We start from the raw sequence: 20,911 nt of genomic DNA on the forward strand, positions 1-20,911 counted from the left end.
CTTCAAAAATTAATGAATAACCAAAAAAGATGAAGTTTTAAATTCTTTTAGTTGACTGTAGTCAGAATTTGTTTTTTTTTTTTTTAACATCTTTATTGGAGTATAATTGCTTTACAATGGTGTGTTTCTGCTTTATAACAAAGTGAATCAGTGATACATATTATTATATCCCCATATCTCTTCCCTCTTGCGTCTCCCTCCCCCCCCATCCCACCCCTCTAGGTGGTCACAAAGCACTGAGCTGTTCTCCCTGTGCTATTTGGCTGCTTCCCACTAGCTGTTAGTTTTACATTTGGTAGTGTATATATGTCCATGCCACTCTCACACTTTGTCCCAGCTTACCCTTACCCTTCTCCGTGTCCTCAAGTCCATTCTCCAGTAGGTCTGTGTCTTTATTCCCATCTTGCCCCTAGGTTCTTCATGACCTTTTTTTTAGCTTCCATATATATGTGTCAGCATATGGTATTTGTTTATCTCTTACTGACTTACTTGACTCTGTATGACAGACTCTAGGTCCATCCACCTCACTACAGATAACTCAATTTCGTTTCTTTTTATGGCTGAGTAATACTCCATTGTATATATGTGCCACATCTTTATCCATTCATCTGTTGATGGACCCTTGGGTTGCTTCCATGTCCTGGCTATTGTGAATAGAGCTGCAGTGAACATTGTGGTACATGACTCTTTTTGAATTATGGTCTTCTCAGGGTATATGCCCAGTAGTGGGATTGCTGGGTCATATGGTAGTTCTATTTGTAGTTTTTTAAGGAACCTCCATACTGCTCTCCATAGTGGCTGTATCAATTTACATTCCCACCAGTAGTGCAAGAGGGTTCCCTTTTCTCCACACCCTCTCCAGCATTTATTGTTTCTAGATTTTTTTGATGGCCATTCTGACTGGTGTGAGATGGTATCTCATTGTAGTTTTGATTTGCATTTCTCTAACGATTAATGATGTTGAGCATTCTTTCATGTGTTTGTTGGCAATCTGTATATCTTTTTTGGAGAAATGTCTATTTAGGTCTTCTGCCCATTTTTGGATTGGGTTGTTTGTTTTTTTGATATTGAGCTGCCTGAGCTGCTTGTAAATTTTGGAGATTAATCCTTTGTCAGTTGCTTCATTTGCAAATATTTTCTCCCATTCTGAGGGTTGTCTTTTGGTCTTGTTTATGGTTTCCTTTGCTGTGCAAAAGCTTTAATTAGGTCCCATTTGTTTATTTTTGTTTTTATTTCCATTTCTCTAGGAGGTGGGTCAAAAAGGATCTTGCTGTGATTTATGTCATAGAGCGTTCTGCCTATATTTTCCTCTAAGAGTTTGATAGTGTCTGGCCTTACATTTAGGTCTTCAATCCATTTTGAGTTTATTTTTGTGTATGGTGTTAGAGAGTGTTCTAAGTTCATTCTTTCACATGTAGCTGTCCAGTTTTCCCAGCACCCCTTACTGAAGAGGCTGTCTTTTCTCCATTGTATATTCTCGTCTCCTTTATCAAAGATAAGGTGACCATATGTGCGTGGGTTTATCTCAGGGCTTTCTATCCTGTTCCACTGATTTATATTTCTGTTTTTGTGCCAGTACCATACTATCTTGATTACTGTAGCTTTGTAGTATAGTTTGAAGTCTGGGAGCCTGATTCCTCCAGCTCTGTTTCTAAAGATTGCTTTGGCTATTCAGGGCCTTTCGTGTTTCCATACAAATTGTGAAATTTTTTGTTTTAGTTCTGTGAAAAATGCCATTGGTAATTTGATAGGGATTGCATTGAATCTGTAGATTGCTTTGGAAATTAATGAATAACCAAAAAAGATGAAGTTTTAAATTCTTTTAGTTGACTGTAGTCAGAATTTGTATCTGTTTTCATGTTTGTGTTCTTTTCATTGCAGGGGCAGAAAACGTTTTGTAAGTGAAGGAGATGGAGGTCGTCTTAAACCAGAGAGCTACTGAATATAAGAACTCTTGCAGTCTTAGATGTTATAAAAAATATATATATCTGAATTGTAAGAGTTGTTAGCACAGTTTTTTGGTTTTTTTTTTTTTTAGCACTTGTTTTGGGTACAAGGCATTTTTGAAATTTTGTAAACTTACATTTAAGGGAAATTTTTAAAGTAAGTGTTTTTTCTTTTTCTTTTTTGAGCGTGTAAAGGAGGGACAGAAAAGTAACCACTTCTTAAGTGGGATATTCTCATAAGCTACCTTTTTTAAGTGCCATGTTTATGACATAATCATTCCAAGTTTTGCATTGATGTCTGACTGCCACTCCTTTCTTTCAAGGACAGTGTTTTTGTAGTAAAATCACTGGTTTATACAAAGCTTTATTTAGGGGGTAAAGTTAAGCTGCTAAAACCCCATGTTGGCTGCTGCTGTTGAAATACTGTGCTTTGGGAGTAAAAAAAAACAAAAAAAAAGTTATTCCTTTGTCTTAAAGAATTTTAAAAAAATGACTTAGTTATGAGACTTATTCATCTTTCCAGGGAACATTGCTCGGTCTTAAAGACTAGACAGTTAAGTAAATGGTGGCTGGAACATCTATTTTTCTACAAAACTGGACGAATGAACCCAGTTCTAGAAGAATGTATGACAAAATAAAACATGTGAAGCAGTGTTGATTCTTTATTGGGAGTACCTTTATTTTAGGGCTTTCAAAAAACATATTTCACACAACAAATTTTAAATCATATAAAAGAGCATGTTTGAACCTAGTGAATTTTAAACTTTGCTCCTAGAAAACTTTTAAAACGAGTACAGTAGTAAATGAATTATTTTAATATTATACTTGGTGGGAAATACTTGCACACTTACCTGTTTTTGATCTTATCTAGAGCTTAATGAAATTTCTAAAACATATATACCTTTCATAATTCTTAAGTTCTATTACCAAGTAATGCTTGTGTTACAAAAAATTATTCTTCAAAGATTCATAGTTTTACATTTACCCAGTGTCTGAGAAAATAGTTACCAATAAATAAGTTATCTAAAGAATGATCACATTTCTGACCTCTTTTGCCAAGCCTAAATACTCAGCAAGGCCTCAAGGTCCATACTAATTTAAATTGTCTGATACCGACTGCCGCAAACCAACCAAGAATTATATTGAGAATTCACAGAGGTATTCTTAGAACATACGCATTACAGGTTTAGCTACAGTCTTTTAGAACGAAAACTTCCAATTTTATGTTCATATTTACTTCATGGGCTCTTTCAAGTCCATATTAATTTCCATTTTTAGGGTTTTAAAATTGTGTTTGATACCTGGAAGACAAAGGTGGCCAGGTAAGTCTGTAAAATCAGTATAATTAAAAGCTTAGGTAACTACTGGATAGATGAGGGTTTCTTAAAAATTAAATTTGTTTAAGAAATACAGTTTTGTCATTACTAGTAGTATCAGTTGGTCAGGCAAGATAGCCTTAAATGTGTCATGACACAAAATTCTTCAAATTCAGTTTTTAATAAACATTTACAGGATTCTCTGACTATAAAAGGTGCATTTACTGACTTGTGCCTAAGAATGTTATCTAGAAAATTGATGGGAATGGTGAACAATAATTGGCAGTTCTAAAAACTTGGGTTAAAAAAAAACCAAAATCTGGGTTCAAAGTTTTAAAATTGCTTCTGTTTAGTACAAACTGGAGTGTTTTTTGTTGTAATTATTTTATATTTGTTTTTGGCTGTGTTGGGTCTTCGTTTCTGTGCGAGGGCTTTCTCCAGTTGCGGTGAGCGGGGCCCACTCTTCATCGTGGTGCGCAGGCCTCTCACTGTCGCGGCCTCTCCCATTGTGGAGCACAAGCTCCAGACGCGCAGGCTCAGTAGTTGTGGCTCACGGGCCTAGCCACTCCGTGGCATGTGGGATCTTCTCAGACCGGGACACGAACCCGTGTCCCTTGCACTGGCAGGCAGATTCCTAATCACTGTGCCACCAGGGAAGCCCCAAATCGGAGTGTTTAAATTCACAATCCAAGTTTTATTAATCTTGGTTATTTTTATGTTATGGGAATAAAATCTGTTTTATTAATACATAGTGCTTTCAGCATACAGATGCAGGTTATTTTCTAGCTATTGTTAATAATAAGGAAAATGGAGGGTGTTCTGCAGAAGTGCTAAGTTATCATTCAGTGACTTATTTGCGGTTTTTCCTTTTCTGCCATTTCCTGTTGGCGAATTGTATCCTGTGCTGCTTGCTGCATTTTCTCCAGTTTTTCCAGAGTCAGAGATTTTAGGGGTAAAAGTTTGGGTTTACACAGCACCATTGTGGTTATATCTTCTACAGACAACTGCCCTAAAGTATAAAAAGAAAGAATTGGAGTGAGATAACACAGCTGTTTGGTGGTTTGGAGTTGCAGCTAGAATTAAGGTGTAAAAACTTAATCCATTGACGTTGAAAAATCTCTTGTTCTCATAGTCCCCCCCCCCCAGTGTATCTTCAGTATAAAAATATAAAAGCAACATTTACCCTACAGCATATCTTCAATATAAAAGCAACATTTAATACTAGGACGTTCATAAGGTATTGAATTTTTTAAGATCCTAAGCTACAATGAGACAACTTTTTGTGTCAAACGTTTAATCTCAAAAAAAAAATTGGGGGGAAATACAATGTACATAAAAATAAGAGGAGGAACAAGATGGCACAGTAAAAGGACCTTGAGCTCACCCCCTCTCGTGAGCACACCAAAATCACAATGCTGAACAACCGTCGATAAAAAAAACTGAAACCTATCAAAAAAGATACATCCAAACACATAAGGCAGAAACCCAGTGAGATGGCAGGAGGGTCACACTTGCAATAGAATCATATCGCATACCCCCCAGGGTGGGTAACCCACAAACCAGAGAACAGTTACATTGCAGAAGTTCTCCCACAGGATTGAGAGTTCTGAGCCCCATGTCAGGCTCCCTAGCCCCGGGGTCTGGCATCAGGAGGGGAGCCCTCAGGGCATTTGGCTTAGAAGGTCAGTAGCGCCTGAATGCAGGAGCTCCATAGGACTGGGGGAAACAGACTCTCCACTCTTGGAACACACATACCAGGTATTGTGTGCCCTGGGACGCAGGGCAAAAGTGCAGTGATTTGATAGGAGCCTGGGCAAGATGGACCTGCTGGTCTTGGAGGGTCTGCTGGGGAGGTGTGAGGTGACTGGTTCTCAGGACATAAAGGCTGGTGGCAAACATATACAAGAGTACTCATCTGAAGGCTAACATCTTGCTTGGGACGTTAACAAAAACAATAGAAAAGATTAATGAGACTAAAAGCTGGTTCTCTGAAAAGATACATGAAATTGATAAACCTTTAGCCAGACTCATCAAGAAAAAGGGAGAGGGCCCAAATCAGTAAAACTAGAAAAAGGAGAAGTTACAAGCAGCTATATGCCAATTAAATGGACAACCTAGAGGAAATGGACATTTTTAGAAAAGTACAATCTCCCAAGACTGAACCAGGAAGCAATAGAAAATATGAACAGACCAATTACAAGCACTGAAATTGAATCTGTGATTAAAATACCCCTGAAAAAAGTCCAGGACCAGATGGCTTCACAGGTGAATTCTACCAAACATTCAGAGAAGAGTTAGCACCTGTCTTTCTGAAACTATTCCAAAAAATTGCAGAGGAAGGAACACTTCCAAACTCCTTCTATGAGGCCACCATCACCCTGATACCAAAACCACAGGTATCACAAAGATACCACAAAGAAGGACAATTACAGGCCAGTATCACTGATGAGCACAGATGCAAAAATCCTCAGCAAAATACTAACAAACTGAATCCAACAATATATTAAAAGGATCATACACCATGATCAAGTGCGATTTATCCTAGGGAAGCAAGGAGTTTTCAATATCTGCAAATCAGTGCCATATACCACATCAACAAATTGAAGAATAAAAGCCACACGATCATCTCAATAGATGCAGAAAAAGCTTCTGAAAGTTCAACATCCATTTATGATAAAAAAAAACTCTCCAGGAATTGGGCATAGAGGGAACATACCTCAACATAATAAAGGCCATATATGACAAGCCCACAGCTAACATACTCAACGGTGAAAAGCTGAAAGCATTCCTCTAAGGTCAGGTACAAGACAAGGATGCCCAATCTTGCCACTTTTATTCAACATAGTTTTGGAAGTCCTAGTCACAGCCATCAGGGAAGAAAAAGAAATAAAAGGAATCCAAATTGGAAAGGTAGAAGCAAAGCTGTCACAGTTTGCAGATGACATGATACTATACATAGGAAATCCTAAAGACACTACCAGAAAAATACTAGAGCTCATCAATGAATTCAGTAAAGTCACAGGATACAAAATTAATACACAGAAATTTGTTGTATTTCTATACACTAACAATGAAAGATCAGAAAGAGGAAATAAGGAAATAATCCAATTTACCATCACATCAAAAAGAATAAAATACCTAGGAAAATAAACCCATCTAGGGAGGCAAAAGACCTAACTCTGAAAACTATAATACAGGGATGAAAGAAATCAAAGATGACACAAACAGATGGAAAGATATACCATGTTCTTGGATTAGGAGAGTCATTATTGTCAAAATCACTATACTATGCAAGCCAATCTACAGAGTCAATGCAATCCCTATCAAATTAGCAATGGCATTTTTCACAGAACTAGAACAAAAAATTTTAAAATTTGTGTGTAAACACAAAAGACCCTGAATAGCCAAAGCAATCTTGAGAAAGAAAAACGGAGTTGGAGGAATCAGGTTCCCTGACATCGGACTATATGACAAAGCTACAGTAATCAAAACAGTATGGTATGGCACAAAACCAGACATACAGATCAATGGAACAGGATAGAAAGCCCAGAAATAAACCCACTCACCTATGGTCAATTAATCTATGACAAAGGAGTCAAGAATATACAACGGAGAAAAGACACTCTTCAGTAAGTGGTGCTGGGAAAACTAGACAGCTACATGTAAAAGAATGAAATTAGAACATTCTCTAACACCACACAGAAAAATAAAATGGATTAAAGACCTAAATGTAAGACCTGATTCTATAAAACTCCTAGAGGAAAACAGGCAGAACAGTCTTTGACATAAATTGCAGCAATATCTTTTTGGACCTGTCTCCTAGAGTAATGTAAATAAAAACAAAAATGAACAAATGGGACCTAATTAAAGGCTTTTGCACAGCAAAGGGAACCATAAACTAAACAAAAAGACAACCTACAGAATGGGAGAAAATGTTTGCAAATGATGAGACTGACAAGGGATTAATCGTCAAAATATACAAATACCTAATACAACTCAATATCAAAAAAACAAACAACCCAATCAAAAAATGGGCAAAAGATCTGAATAGACATTTCTCCAAAGACATACGGATGGCCAATAGACACATGAAAAAATGATCAACTTCACTAATTATTGGAGAAATGCAAATCAAAACTATAATGAGGTATCACCTCACACTGTCCAGAATGGCCATCATCAAAAAGTCTACAAATAATAAATGCTGGAGAGGGTGTCGAAAAAAAGGAACCCTCCTACACTGTTGGTGGGAATGTAAATTGGTACAGCCACTACGGAGAGCAGCATGGAGTTTCCTTAAAAAACTAAAAATAGAGCTACCATATGATCCTGCAATCCCACTCCTGGACATATATCTGAAGAAAACCATAATTTGAAAAAGATACATGCACCCCAATGTTCACTGCAGCACTATTTACAATAGCCAAGAACATGGAAGCAAACTAAATGTACGCTGACAGATGAATGGATAAAGATGTGGTATATATATGTGTGTGTGTGTATATATATATGTGTGTGTATATATATACACACACACACAATGGAATATTAGTCAACCATAAAAACGAATGAAATAATGCCATTTGCAGCAATATGGATGGACCTAGATACTTTCATACTAAGTGAAGTAAGTCAGAGAAAGACAAATATCATATGATATTGCTTATATGTGGAATCTAAAAAACATGATACAAATAAACTTACATACAAAACGGAAATAGACCCACAGACACAGAAAACAAACTTATGGTTACCAAAGGGGAAAGGTGTGGGAGGGATAACTTAGAAGTTTGGAATAAACATATACACACTACTATATATAAAATAAACACCAAGGACCTACTGTATAACACAGGGAACTATACTAAATATTTTGTAATAACCTATAAGGGAAAAGAATCTGAAAAAAAGTAGATATATATGTATGTATAACTGAATCACTTTGCGATACACCTGTAACACAACACTGTAAATCAACTATACTTCAATAAAAAAAAGAAATGGAAATACAACAACAACAAATATGTAGTAAAGTATGGTATTAACATGAATACTCAAATTACTGAATGTAATTGTAATTCGGCTTTTGCTACATTGTTTGATTTAGGTTTCTTTTCCCCCATTTTCAGACCTTATTTAGTATTATGGTAAATTATGGTGCTATTTTTTTCCACTGGAAATTCCTTATTGTAATCTGCAATCTTGAGTGTAACAGAATTTCTACATTTAAGAAACAATCCAACTGTCATTTTACATCCTTTTACTAGTGGGGGCGGGGAGGCAATGGATTACTCCTTTACAACCTACTCATGACAAAAGCATAGTAAAGGTGGAGAGTATGTGTGGTGTATAGAACACAAAATAGTTTCAGATATTTAGCTATTGAGCTTGCTACATGACACTGCCTATTAGTTTTTAGGTTCCTACAATATTCTATGACCTAAGTATTTGTAACTTAGATACCTTGTTTTGGAAGAACTTCCCGGAACATTGACTTCATTTCTGCCATATCTGAATTGTTGGATAGTTTCTTCCTTCAATAAGAAAACAATTATTAGTACTATTCAAGAATGAATTACCAAAGCATATTGCTTGAGATAGATATTTCCATTGTAGTTTAAGAAAATCACAATTCCTATAGAAAATGAACTATCCTATCCTTGCATAATTTTCCCATTAATTACCTGTGAGTCTTTTCATTGAAACAAGGTTGAGATAGTTCATATAAGCATGCAGATCTTGTCAACTTTCATTCATAAGTGGTGGTGGTAATTGGAAGGCTGCATGTTCTAAATTTTTCCCCTCCTAGTGAAAATTGGGCTTAAGTTTTTCAGGCAAAGGTAAATTATCCAATAGTTATCTATCCAGCTGAGGAAAACCAAAGGGATTTATGTGCAGCTGATAGCATCTCCCCTGAATGGTGGGTGATGTAAAAGACATGACCATTTGGGAGGTGGGGTAAGGCAGACTGTTAGGGAAAGGAGGAGGTAGTATGTAAATACTGCCTAACATCCCCACTTCCTTCAGTAACTAACAGCCAGTTTCTACTTTAATTCCTTTGCTATAATGACAAAAAGCATCTTAAGGATCAGTTACTGGCTACATAGCTGCAATTTGTAAGGAAGTAACACAAACAGGTGAAATTGGCTCTTGGATACCAGAAGCGAGGTGTGCTCTCAGTTTATTTTCCTCTAATACAGAGATACTCTATGCTGAAGAATCAGTGAATACACTCACGTGAGTATTTTGTTATGAATATCCCAGCATATATGTCATCTCTGGCTGATTACAACCGTTCCCAGTGTTACATCCCAGTTTATGCCATGTTATATATATTCAAGGTGTTCTGGACTGTAACTTGTAGCATGACCCCTTTCCAAACACAGATGCTACTCTAGACAGTCCCACCCATTTTGTGATATTTCGCCATACTGATGCAACTCACTGTATATCTTTCACAACATCACCACCACAGAAGAAAGATTATTTATAATGTGGTGATGCTGGCTTGGTGCCTGCCTTTACCACCCACTGCAAATTAGTTATAATCAAGTGAAGCTGCTTCTGGTCTTAGTTATTCCCATTACCTCTACTTTGACATTCCTAAAAAAAGCTTCATACTCCCCATCCACCAAGCCTCTTCCCCTTCTTGTTCAAATTCCTATTCTGGAAGATCTAAAGTTCCTGAGGAAGCTCTATCTGCTTTCCACAACTGTCACTGAAACTTACCCCTATACTGCTCTCTCTGGGAATGAAGATGAAGCAGGGAATGGACCAGGAATAAAGCAACTCATCACTACCTAGAATCTGAGATAACTGCAATATACAATTTACTCAGAATGCACAGCTTCTCCTTCTGACACATTCTTTCCTTCTTGTTACTTAGGCCTGCCAGTGGTAACTAGTGTTCATTCTTTTTTGTTGTTGTTGTTGAAGGTTTGTAATATTGCAGATCTCTGAGTAGCCTGAATACAACTATAACAAACAATACTTAGCCTCTCCATTAAGTATAACACAATGAAAATATTCATTAGGCCCTTATTTGGTACAAATCTGACATGATATGCTACTGAAAGGGAGGATAGACATTATAAATGTTGATGAATGTGAGAGAAATGCATAGCATCTAAGGGGTTTTTTTTTGCGGTATGCAGGCCTCTCACTGTTGTGGCCTCTCCTGTTGCGGAGCACAGGCTCCGGACGCGCAGGATCAGCAGCCATGGCTCATGGGCCCAGCCGCTCTGCGGCATGTGGGATCTTCCCGGACCGGGGCACGAACCTGTGTCCCCTGCATCGGCAGGCGGACTTTCAACCACTGTGCCACCAGGAAAGCCCTAAGGGTTTTTATATCACCAAATTTTTAATCACCAAAATGATAAAATGATGGATGAACAAATACTTAACTCTTAGCTGTTTTAGAGTAGCAACTCTAGTTACTCAGAATTTAATCACTATCTTTTGCTATCTCTTCTTTATACCTCTTTCACATCCAAAATCTGGCTTGCGGAAAACAATGAAGCTTGGTGCCCTACCAAACCTTAGTTCTCTGAGTAAGCTTCCATTGTTACTGGAAAGGGTGTGGAGCCAAAGGCCTTGTAGGGAGTGGGTTGGGCCTGGTGTGGGGAAGATCAGTGCTGTCACTTGCCTGGGTGGAGTGTCTACTTTGCTAGGGTTGATTCTTGTTCCTAGGCCCCCCTAGGCATTGGCAGGAGAGGAACAGGAAGGGAGGGCTAAAATAAGTAAGGTGGTGGTTGGATGCCCAGCACTGCCAAGGCTACACTGTCTTGATAATCAACTGCCCAGGGAGCCCAGCGTAGGAAGGAGCATTTATATCCTTCTCCAGGGTATCTTCTAATAGCCAAGCATGGGTGTTTTGCCTGGTGTGATGCACCCTAAGGAGTTGTGGCTACCCCTAAGGGTACTTTCTAATTGGTAAGGTAATATGTGTGTACCACCAGGGATAGATGGGCCAAAGAAGAAATATATCAGCTGGGGATGAAATTCATGTGTATTATTCAAGTGCCACATCATTCAATTCAATAAATATGTGAGTGTCTACCATGTGCCAGGCACCATTCATTAGTGAACAAAAGAGAAAAAAATGTTTGCTCTTTCAGAGCTTACAGTCTAGAGTATGGGGAGAGAAACAAATAACATAATGGTAGTAAGTGTTATAGAAAATAAAATAGTTTAAGGGGATTTAGGAGGGCTGGGTGTTGTGGTGATTACAATTTGAACAGGAAAATCATTATAGCCTCATTAAGAAAGTGAAAATCATTGTGGTCTCATTTTGGTGTGTGTGTTGTATCTTTCGAGATTGCAAGAAAATCAGAAGCCTAGTATTCAGTTAGGGAATGTATAGGGTAATGGACACTCTCTATTGGTGGGCGGGTTTGTTGGTACAGCTTTTTTAGAGGGATAATTTATAGTATCTTTTAATATTTTGTAGTATCTACTAAAACTAAATATGCACATTTTCTTTGACCCAAACCTTCTACTAGTAATGCTCACTAAAGAAACAAAGCATGAGTGTGTAAAGATATAAGAATAAGAATGTTCATTAGGGCACTGCATTCAGGCACATGTCACAGGTCAAATAAATCACGGAACCACCATACCATGGAGTACTATGCCAGATTTTAAAATGATACAGATGGGCAAGCCGTATTTTAAGAGAAAACATCAAATTGCAAAAGTAAAATGGGGCTTTCCTGGTGGCGCAGTGGTTGAGGGTCCGTCCGCCTGCCGATGCAGGGAATACGGGTTCGTGACCCGGTCCGAGAGGATCCCACGTGCCGCGGAGCGGCTGGGCCCGTGAGCCATGGCCGCTGAGCCTGCACGTCCGGAGCCTGTGCTCCGCAACGGGAGAGGCCACAACAGTGAGAGTCCCGCGTACCGCAAAAAAAAAAAAAGTAAAAGAAAATTCCTACAGTAATAGAACCCAAACTTTTAATGCCTAGAGAATGCAGTGTCAATTAGTCACTTTTTGAAGCTTTTAGCCTGGGTAATTAGAAAATAATCTGCTGTTTCCCTTCCCCCCAGTTTCTTTAGTTTGTAATTTCTCCCAGAGATAATGGTTTTGACGGATAATGTGTTTCAAAATCATGATAAAGGAACCAAACCTGTTGTAGCATTTGAGCTAGATGTCTAAAATTAACACAAAAGAACCCAGAGGGAAACCAAATCTTTGTCATGAAAAATTTTACTAAGTTGTTGGTGTGAGAGTTGAAAAGCATTTATGTCTAGGCAGGATTAGTACTTTAAGTCAATCATACACATGTTGATAACATAAATTAGTCATACAACTTGGACGAGTTAGAAATCTCTGGGGAGATTTAGTTTGATAACCAAACTAGATTTACTTTGACAACCAAACTAAATTATGGGTGTGGGACTGGACAAGAGCACTAGTGTGTCCTTCTGAACCTTAAGAATGTGTTCAGTAGTCCTCAAATTTTATCCTTGTATAACCCTTTTGAAAAAACTAGGCAGAGAAATTAGGTCACCTTTTACACATTTCTAGATAGACATATAAATTTGTTATAAGTTTAGTTACAAAGGATAAAATTTCCAGCGTATTTAAAAATAACATATTAATCCTTAAAAATATATATAATATAATCAAAATATCATAGCAATCTGATAGCTACCATCATCCATTAATAAAAAATGAACTTAAAAAAATTTTTTTTTTAAGATTTAATTTTATTTTTTTGGCTGTGTTGGGTCTTCGTTGCTGTGCGCGAGCTTTCTCTAGTTGCGGTGAGCGGGGGCTACTCTTTATTGTGGTGCGCGGGCTTTCTCTAGTTGCGGTGGCTTCTCTTGTTGCGGACCACGGGCTCTTGGCGTGCAGGCTTCAGTAGTTGTGGCTTGCGGGCTCTAGAGCGCAGGCTCAGTAGTTGTGGCGCACGGGTTTAGCTGCTTTGCGGCACGTGGGATCTTCCCAGACCACGGCTCGAACCTGTGTCCCCTGCACTGGCAGGCGGATTCTTATCCACTGCGCCACCAGGGAAGTCCCAAGAACTCTTTTTTAAGTCAGAAATTTTGTATCTTTTTTTCTCCCTACATCTCTATTTCCACTCCACTTAATTTTATTTTAATGTATGTTTTCATGCTTGAACATATTTTAGTAATTATCCTACCATACTTCTTTGCCACAAAAATGTTTATAAATTTAAATGAAAACTTAAAATATTTTGGATTGAGTTATTCCAATTATTAGTGAAAATCGATAAAAATAAATTACACATCAATAATATAATTACTGAGCATAAAGAATAAAGTTAATGGCTAAAAAAAATCTCTTAGTAGGAAAAAATACTTTTTGTCTGTGGGTTTTGTTTTATAGCATTAGTCTTATTTTTAAAAGATGCTGCCACTGGAACTGTCAGATCTCAAGCTTAATCAGCAATAAGCAACACTTGAAAAGCTTACAAGTTTTGCATATTTTTCATAGATTAGCTTATATGAAAACATACTGTTGAGACCAAGATCATGGGTTAAATAGCTAAACAGGACTGTTAGCTTTAAATTGTACTCTATTTTCATCTAGCCAGCTGGAAAATGTAGACTACAGTCAGATGGGGGCAGACAGAGAAGAGGAATAGATTACTCAAATCCAAATTCCATTCCCGGTAACTCAAAACATATACATATGGATCAGAAATATCAAAATGGAAACATACTGTGGATGCCAAAGCCAAGTCTTAGCTTCTAAAAATGCTCAGGCCAGGATTTGGATGTTTTAAAAACTCTCCTCCTAGGTCATACTAAAGTCTCCTTAGTCTAATATTTGATCTTTGATAGGAGCCCCAAAAGAGCCATTCTGTGGGTCAAGTGGTGTGCCTATCACTTCTAGTCCACCATTAGCTTTTCATCATTTTTTTCCCTCCATTAATTTATCTAAACTTACCAGCTTATCCTAATGGTACAAAACCCCATTTTTAAATTCTGAAATTGAATGCTTCAGAGTATTCTAGGATCCCAAGTATTTTAAACAAGCTGCAACAGTATAATCCAATGTATGATTTAAAACAAAAGCTTGTACTGGCATTTTTGTTTGTTTTTGTTTTTTTCGGGTCAGTATATTCCATGTTTATACTTTAAATGGGTTGTACTCTGGCTAATTAGCTTTGTGACATTGAAAACATTTCCTAACCAATTGGAGGTTTGATTTTCTCATAAAAAACATGTTTAGTACCAGTCTTGAGTTGCAAGGTTCAAATGAAAAGTGAATGTAAAAGTGCTTAGAAATACAGTGTGACATTTATTATTCCATGTCTAATTTTCGTACCTCTATAATAAAAAAACTTGTTGTAGATTTCCTGTTAAGTGCCTTCCCACACTTAAAAACCCTCTGAATCCTCATCAACACCACAGTACCTACAAAAGAGCATGATCTATTTAAAGATGTTTTCCTTTAAAAATCTGTCTTAATTATTTACTTTTAAAGAGCATGGGCTACCGGATTGTTCTTTCTTTTCTTTAAATTTAATTAATTAATTAATTAATTTTGGGCTGCGTTGGGTCTTTGTTGCTGCACGCCGGCTTTTCTTTAGTTGCGACCAGTGGAGGCTACTCTTCGTTGCGGTGCGCAGGCTTCTCACTGCAGTGGCTTCTCTTGTTGTGGAGCATGGGCTCTAGATGTGCGCAGACTTCAGTAGCTATGGCACGTGGGCTCAGTAGTTGTGGTGCACGGGCTTAGCTGCTCCACGGCATGTGGGATCTTCCTGGACCAGGGCTCGAATCCGTGTCCCCTGCATTGGCAGGCAGATTCTTAAGCACTGCACCACCAGGGAAATCCCATTTTTCTTAAATATATTAAAGATATGATAATAAAGAAAACTTATTTCCTAATATAATTCAAGGCTGAGAAAATGTGAACAAGTTTTTAATTTGGTGGAAAAGAGTAAAAACCTTTTAAATTGCAATCAAGGAAATAGACACTTAGTGTACATAAGAGTCTATCTTTAATTTTTTTTTTTTTTTTTTTTTTTTGCGGTACATGGGCCTCTCACTGTTGTGGCCTCTCCCGTTGCAGAGCACAGGCTCCGGACGCGCAGGCTCAGCGGCCATGGCTCACGGGCCCAGCCACTCCGTGGCATGTGGGATCTTCCCGGACCAGGGCACGAACCCGTGTTCCCTGCATCGGCTGGCAGACTCTCAACCACTGTGCCACCAGGGAAGCCCCTCTATCTTTAATTTTTGATGGAGGCGATAAGTGACTTGTTACCTTACTTAGAGAAGTAAATGCACCTGAAATACGGCAAAAAAGGAAACATTTCTAAAGCATTCTGAGATTTTCAACCAAAGTACCAATTGCGTTTTTATGCAAGAAACACAGAGGTCATAAACTCGTAGCCCTTGGTGTTACCCAGTTAAATGTTTTGCTGGCTTGATTAATGTTTAAAAAGTATTCGAACCAATGTTTAAAAGTCAGGAGATTTCAAAACAAAAAAAAAATTTAAAAAAAAATCAGGATATTTCACATTAAGTCCACATTTTAGTTCCTCTTGACAAATCTGGTAACACCAGGTCCATATCCCCAGATGGCAAAATTTGGCTGGGGCTGGGAAGTGATGCCCCATTTAGGTGAGCATGGGGAGTCCTCCAATCCCCACCACTGCCTATTGTTTCCCTTAACATTACCTGCCCGGCAACTATAGGCACCTGACTTCACAACTTCAGTAAAACAGAGCCACGCCAATATATTACATGCCAAACGATCCTCTTTTATCATTAATAGGCATTAAGAAGCAAAAATACAATCTCTGGGAACCGAGGGAGGCACTGGAAGCAACCTTGTTTATGTAGAATACAGTAAAGGATATTTTTCTTTTGTGACTATTTATTAATTCCTTTTAAGTAAGTTCAATCTCCCTGCTGCAGGTTGTCGATGGGGGTGGCAGGAATGGCAGGAACAAAAATGAAAAAATTTATCTTTTGTCTTATGCAAGACTTGTGTGGTTGACTGACAGATGAATTTTCAAACGTATATTAGATTTCTGAATGTAAACTAACATGAAAAAAGGTGAAAGAGGGAGTCCCAAAAAACGTGGTTTTCAGCAGATACAAATTAGTAATGCTCACTCTCACTCAAGTGGTTGACCACATGCTAGCAGACTGCTTAATTTGGATTGATAATGTTCAACCAGAGATGCCAAATAACATCATATGTCATGTAGTTGGAAACTAGAGTAGATTCTGTTTTGTTTTGCTATCTGGCATCTGCTGGTAGAAAAATGTTGCAACATGTTCAATTTGGCTAATTAATCCAGACTCATGTGAATAATATGTGCAGTGTCTTCTGAAACATGCCTAGGCCTAAGAACAGGAACTGCTCTTCTTGGGTGAACCTGGATGATGCCATTGGTTCTGTTACATTCCAGTAGCAGACACTACTGTTAAGTTAGTAGAAAATGACATATCCTACTCATGCAGAATACCTTTTTCTAATAATTTGTTTTTTCAAAATTCAGTACTAGAAAGTGGTTCTAAAACTGTTAGCTACTAACCCTTAAAAAAGGGTTAAACCTTTTTTAAAAAACGTATCTGAAGAACTTTTTATATTCTCAGCATCAGAGATATAAACCTACTTCAATAGTATGCAAGGAAGGGGAAATAAAGAATTGTTTGATACTTTACTATTTCTGAAAGCCTGAACCTCAGATCACCTATATCAAAATCCCCTGGACAATTATTAAAAATACAGATTCTTCAGGAGTCTTTCCCAGACTCATGAATCAGAATCTCTAATTTTTAATTAAGTTCCCCACATTAAAGTTGGAGAACCAACTTAAAGTCATTCACTCATCCAATAAATAAATATTTAATGCCTACAATGTACTCAGATTGGACTGCTTTAGAAGCTACTAATAACTACCATACACTGACCATATACCATGTACTATATACTATGCTAAAATAAAGCATTTTATGTGTTTGACTCATTCTGTTCAACAATTCTAAGAGGTTTTACAGCTCCATTTAATAGATGATAAACAGAATGAGTAAACTGTCCAAAGTCACCAGCTAATGAATGTGCCTGTTCCTGAAACCCAGGTCTGATTCTAAAATCTGTGGTCTTAATTGGTATATTATTTTGCCTTATTTGAATCTGGAGTAAACTTAAAACTGTTTCATAGTCCCACCATGAGCAAATTTTCTTCTACACAAAAGAGGTGACTGAAGGAGTGCATTACTTAACTTTCAATATGAAGGCTAAAACCATTCTATATCAATCTAAGAATTTTTGCCCTACCAGAGCATTTTCTTCTGTCCCCTTAAGTGCATTTTCTTCCTTCTGCTTATCTTTCATGATCAAATATAAGTCTAGGATAGAAGGAATACATAAGCTTGGCAATCTGGGGAGTTTTCCTCTTGTGATTATGAAGTAAATTCTGCAAACACTTCTCTATCCATTGGACACAGACTGTACCTAATGTACTAAGTGCTAAGTATAATCTTGATTTTGCAATTTTTAATAAGCTCTGATGAATGCTACCAAAAGCCTATCACAGAAATACCAGGACTAATTAGGACTTGCAAGAGTTTCAGGGAGAAAAATAACATTGCCAAAATTGGATGTGGCCAGATGGCCAGCAGTTGCCCCAGTCTCTGCTTTGATAACATCAAGATTCATCTGTATTTGAATTGCAGGGCCCACACATCTTTCATCAACTGTCCCTGGGGTGCCAGGAGTTGAAAACTCATGAAACTATGCTGACATCAGTACACTTTGCTGAAGATTACATTGCATCAGCTCCAAGTGTAGGCAAAGTAGCAGCAACACTTTATTAAAAGGTAGACAGTCTATGTTGCCATTGCAGGGCACTCTCATACTCTACGTAGGCAAGAGGATTAAATACCAAACTCTTCTTTGTAGGATATCATAGAAGGGTGGTATGTTGAGAAGTGGGATGGATTTAACAAGCAGCTCATGGTATGGTAAAAGTAGCTTCATTTGAGAAGACTTAATCATGATTGGAAAAGTATGAATACTGTGAAGTATTCTTGCAAAAAATGTTAAATTGAACCTAATCACACCTCCAGACCAACTTCTGATTTACAAGAAATAAGAAAAAAGGAGATATTCAAAAAGACCCCTGGCCTGAACACTTCAAAATGACAATGTCACAAGGGAAAGAGAGATGGGGGAACTGTTCTAGATTAAGGCCAAAGAGTTATAATACCCAAATACAATACATAAACCATGACTGGATCCTGGTTTTGTTTCTTTTTTGCAAGGAGGAGAAGGTATAAAAGACATTCTTGGTTCAAATGGGAAAATGTACATACATTCGGATTGAATTTCAAAGACTACAGGATTATTAACTTCCTTAGTTGTGATAATGATGTTTTGCAGGAGAACTTTATAATTCTTAGGAAATACATGTTGGGAATTTTAGAGATGTCTGCCTAACAATAGGTGTCTGCAACCTATTTCCAAATGTCTCAGTGACAAACAGTGTATGAGAAGGAGTGAAATAAATATGGCACGACGTTAACAACTGTTGGATCTAGGTGAAACCTACATGAATGTTTATTGTATTCTTTAAACTTTTTAATGTATGAATATTTCTTTAATAAAATATGGGGGGAAGAAATCATTTTGAAGAGACTTCAGAGTGGAAGCCTAAGAAAAGGTTGAGTAACAGGGACTATGCTGAATTTCTGATAAACTGAAGTTCCCTTCAACTTTGCTGGCAACATCTTGGGCATCCAGGAGACACCCAATATATTCCATTTTTCAGTATTTATCAAAATAATATCATGTGCAGGGTAAAGTAACAGGCAGATAAATCTGATACAAACCATTCTATTTAGGAGTAAATATGGTAGTGAAGCTAAGAACACAAGCAGCTGTTATACAAAATAGTGGTTGTCATAAAAGAGGTACAAAAAGTGCTAGGTAAGCTCAGAGAAAATTACTTCCTGCTGGGGAGAATCTGGAAACACATCTCCAATTATAACTAGGACATGGATACAGAATCACAAAAGGTTGGTGCTTCAGTGATAAACCTTGTTAGAGAAAAGAATACATAGTTCATTTTGGCTGGAGCATGAGTACTAAGGATACAAAAAGAAACTAAGCAAAGAAGGTAGGTGTGCACCCTTGTTGTTGACTGGCCTGGATATAAACAATTTTCAGTTTACCTGAAAGTTCTCCTGATCCTTTCTCCCGCAGCTTTAGGCACCCAACCCGATATTACCAAGATGACTCACAGCTGTTGACTCAAAACCTACAGAAGGAACTACATGAGATAATATGTGACAATTTTGGTAAAGAGCCATATAAAACTAATACGATAGTTTTACGAATATTCACAAACATTGTTTAATAAACCGTAGACACGCAGGATTAGGGCAGTATACCTTCATCCAGAGCTGCAGTCAATGCTTACAAACCCCCACCGGAGGAGAAACAAAGAAAAGGGAGAAAATTCAGAATCTGAAGACAGGAAGTGCGAAAATAAGACTTAGAGGTGTTGCCGCGGTGGTGGGTAACCATCTTTTTCCTTTATAGCTGGGAATGGAAAATGATTTCCTCAAGCTCCAGAATTCTCCCTCCTCAAAGGTCAGGGGGTGAAAGTACGTAACAGACTTTGCGGGGGCGTGGTCAGGAGCTCCACTTCGCGGGAGTTAAGGGCCACACCCAGGCCCCTCCCGTCCCAGCTTGCAGCAGCGCGGCGACGGGAGCCGGTTGAGCCGCCTCACCCCACAGGGAACCTCAAAGGGGCGGAGGGGGGTGGGGGGCGGGCCGCCGCCTGGCCAGCCCGGAAAGAAAACCTTCTTTCAGCGGAAGCGGCTCTGAGTTCGGCTAGCCCCATCTGCGCTTTGTCTCCCAGGGGCCGTTCGGCCTGCTCGGGCCTGACCCACGGTTCGGGACCAAGGGACACTTACCTTACTTCGCCACTCCTGTCAGAATGGGTACTCCCTGGGGCAAGGGGGGGCGCAAGCTATTCCCATCCTTCTGCCATAACCCCATTCAGAAGTGTCAAAGGCAACTTCCGGGCAAGACAGGGGATTCCGGAGCCCTAAACTCCTGTCCACCTAAGTAAGTGACCAGACGTCCCAGCAGAATAAGGGCCAGGAAACCTGCTCCCTCTATCCCCGAACCCGGGCAGGTAGTCCGGAATAGGAATTAACTTGTTTAACATGGGATGTCTGGTCACGTTTGGTTCTGTTTTGGGCCTACTTACAGATGCCTCTCTTCCCAGACGGCTCAACTGGGCGAAGGGAAAACTACGTCACACAGGAGACGGTAGGCCCGGAAACTCCCGATGCCATTATCAGTTATGGCTGCCTTAGCGTCAACAGTAACTTCGGATTGAGAGTTGTCTCTCTACCCAGCTGGAGGCTCTCTCTGTGGCCCAGCTAGCCAGCGGCGCCCTGTGGGCGGGAGAGAGCGCGCTGAGGAGCGGAGGAAAGGAAAAGGGCGGAGAGAGGGAAGCAGGCGCCCATACCTTACTCTGATTGGGTAGCGTCGCTGGCGACAGTGCCTCACTCTGATTGGGCAGCGTCTGTTGCCCTGGCTCCGCCTGTTTTTCTTCCCCAGCGATTGACGGGCCTGCACCGGAGGGGTGGGGCGGGGCGGTAGGAGCGAGAGTGTGTATAGGGGGCGGGCGGGCGGGGCGGGGCGAGTGGGGG

General features: G+C 38.9%; 3 protein-coding genes across 10 annotated transcripts in view; 2 read left to right on the top strand and 1 right to left on the bottom strand.

Annotated features, from left to right (window-relative positions):
• PDCD4 (programmed cell death 4) overlaps positions 1-2,611 on the top strand; it is a 28,878-nt gene extending 26,267 nt beyond the window's left edge. For both annotated transcript variants that reach the window (XM_060126838.1, XM_060126837.1), the window contains exon 12: positions 1,882-2,611. In XM_060126838.1, the coding sequence (XP_059982821.1) occupies positions 1,882-1,942 (61 nt within the window). In that variant the 3' untranslated portion in view covers positions 1,943-2,611. The remainder of the gene's footprint in view (positions 1-1,881) is intronic.
• Positions 2,601-20,747, bottom strand: BBIP1 (BBSome interacting protein 1). Of its 7 annotated transcripts, none has more exons than XM_060126842.1 (4): positions 20,728-20,747; positions 19,418-19,515; positions 8,726-8,796; positions 2,601-4,271 (listed from the first exon to the last, which is right to left on the bottom strand). In XM_060126842.1, the coding sequence occupies exons 3-4, from the start codon at positions 8,769-8,771 to the stop codon at positions 4,105-4,107; spliced, it is 213 nt and encodes a 70-aa protein (XP_059982825.1). In that variant the 5' UTR covers positions 8,772-8,796; positions 19,418-19,515; positions 20,728-20,747; the 3' UTR covers positions 2,601-4,104. The 7 variants fall into 7 exon arrangements, with proteins under 7 accessions (XP_059982825.1, XP_059982824.1, XP_059982826.1 ...); XM_060126841.1 differs by lacking the exon at positions 20,728-20,747 and adding an exon at positions 20,464-20,493; XM_060126843.1 differs by lacking the exon at positions 20,728-20,747 and adding an exon at positions 20,464-20,482 and having other exon boundaries at positions 19,418-19,503.
• The window catches only part of SHOC2 (SHOC2 leucine rich repeat scaffold protein), a 113,626-nt gene continuing 113,017 nt past the window's right edge, over positions 20,303-20,911 (top strand). Inside the window, exon 1 of the mRNA XM_060126831.1 lies at positions 20,303-20,318. The gene's annotated coding sequence lies outside the window, so the exon portion shown is untranslated. The remainder of the gene's footprint in view (positions 20,319-20,911) is intronic.

This window comes from Lagenorhynchus albirostris, chromosome 16 (assembly GCF_949774975.1).
Source record: "Lagenorhynchus albirostris chromosome 16, mLagAlb1.1, whole genome shotgun sequence".
NCBI lineage: Eukaryota > Metazoa > Chordata > Mammalia > Artiodactyla > Delphinidae > Lagenorhynchus > Lagenorhynchus albirostris.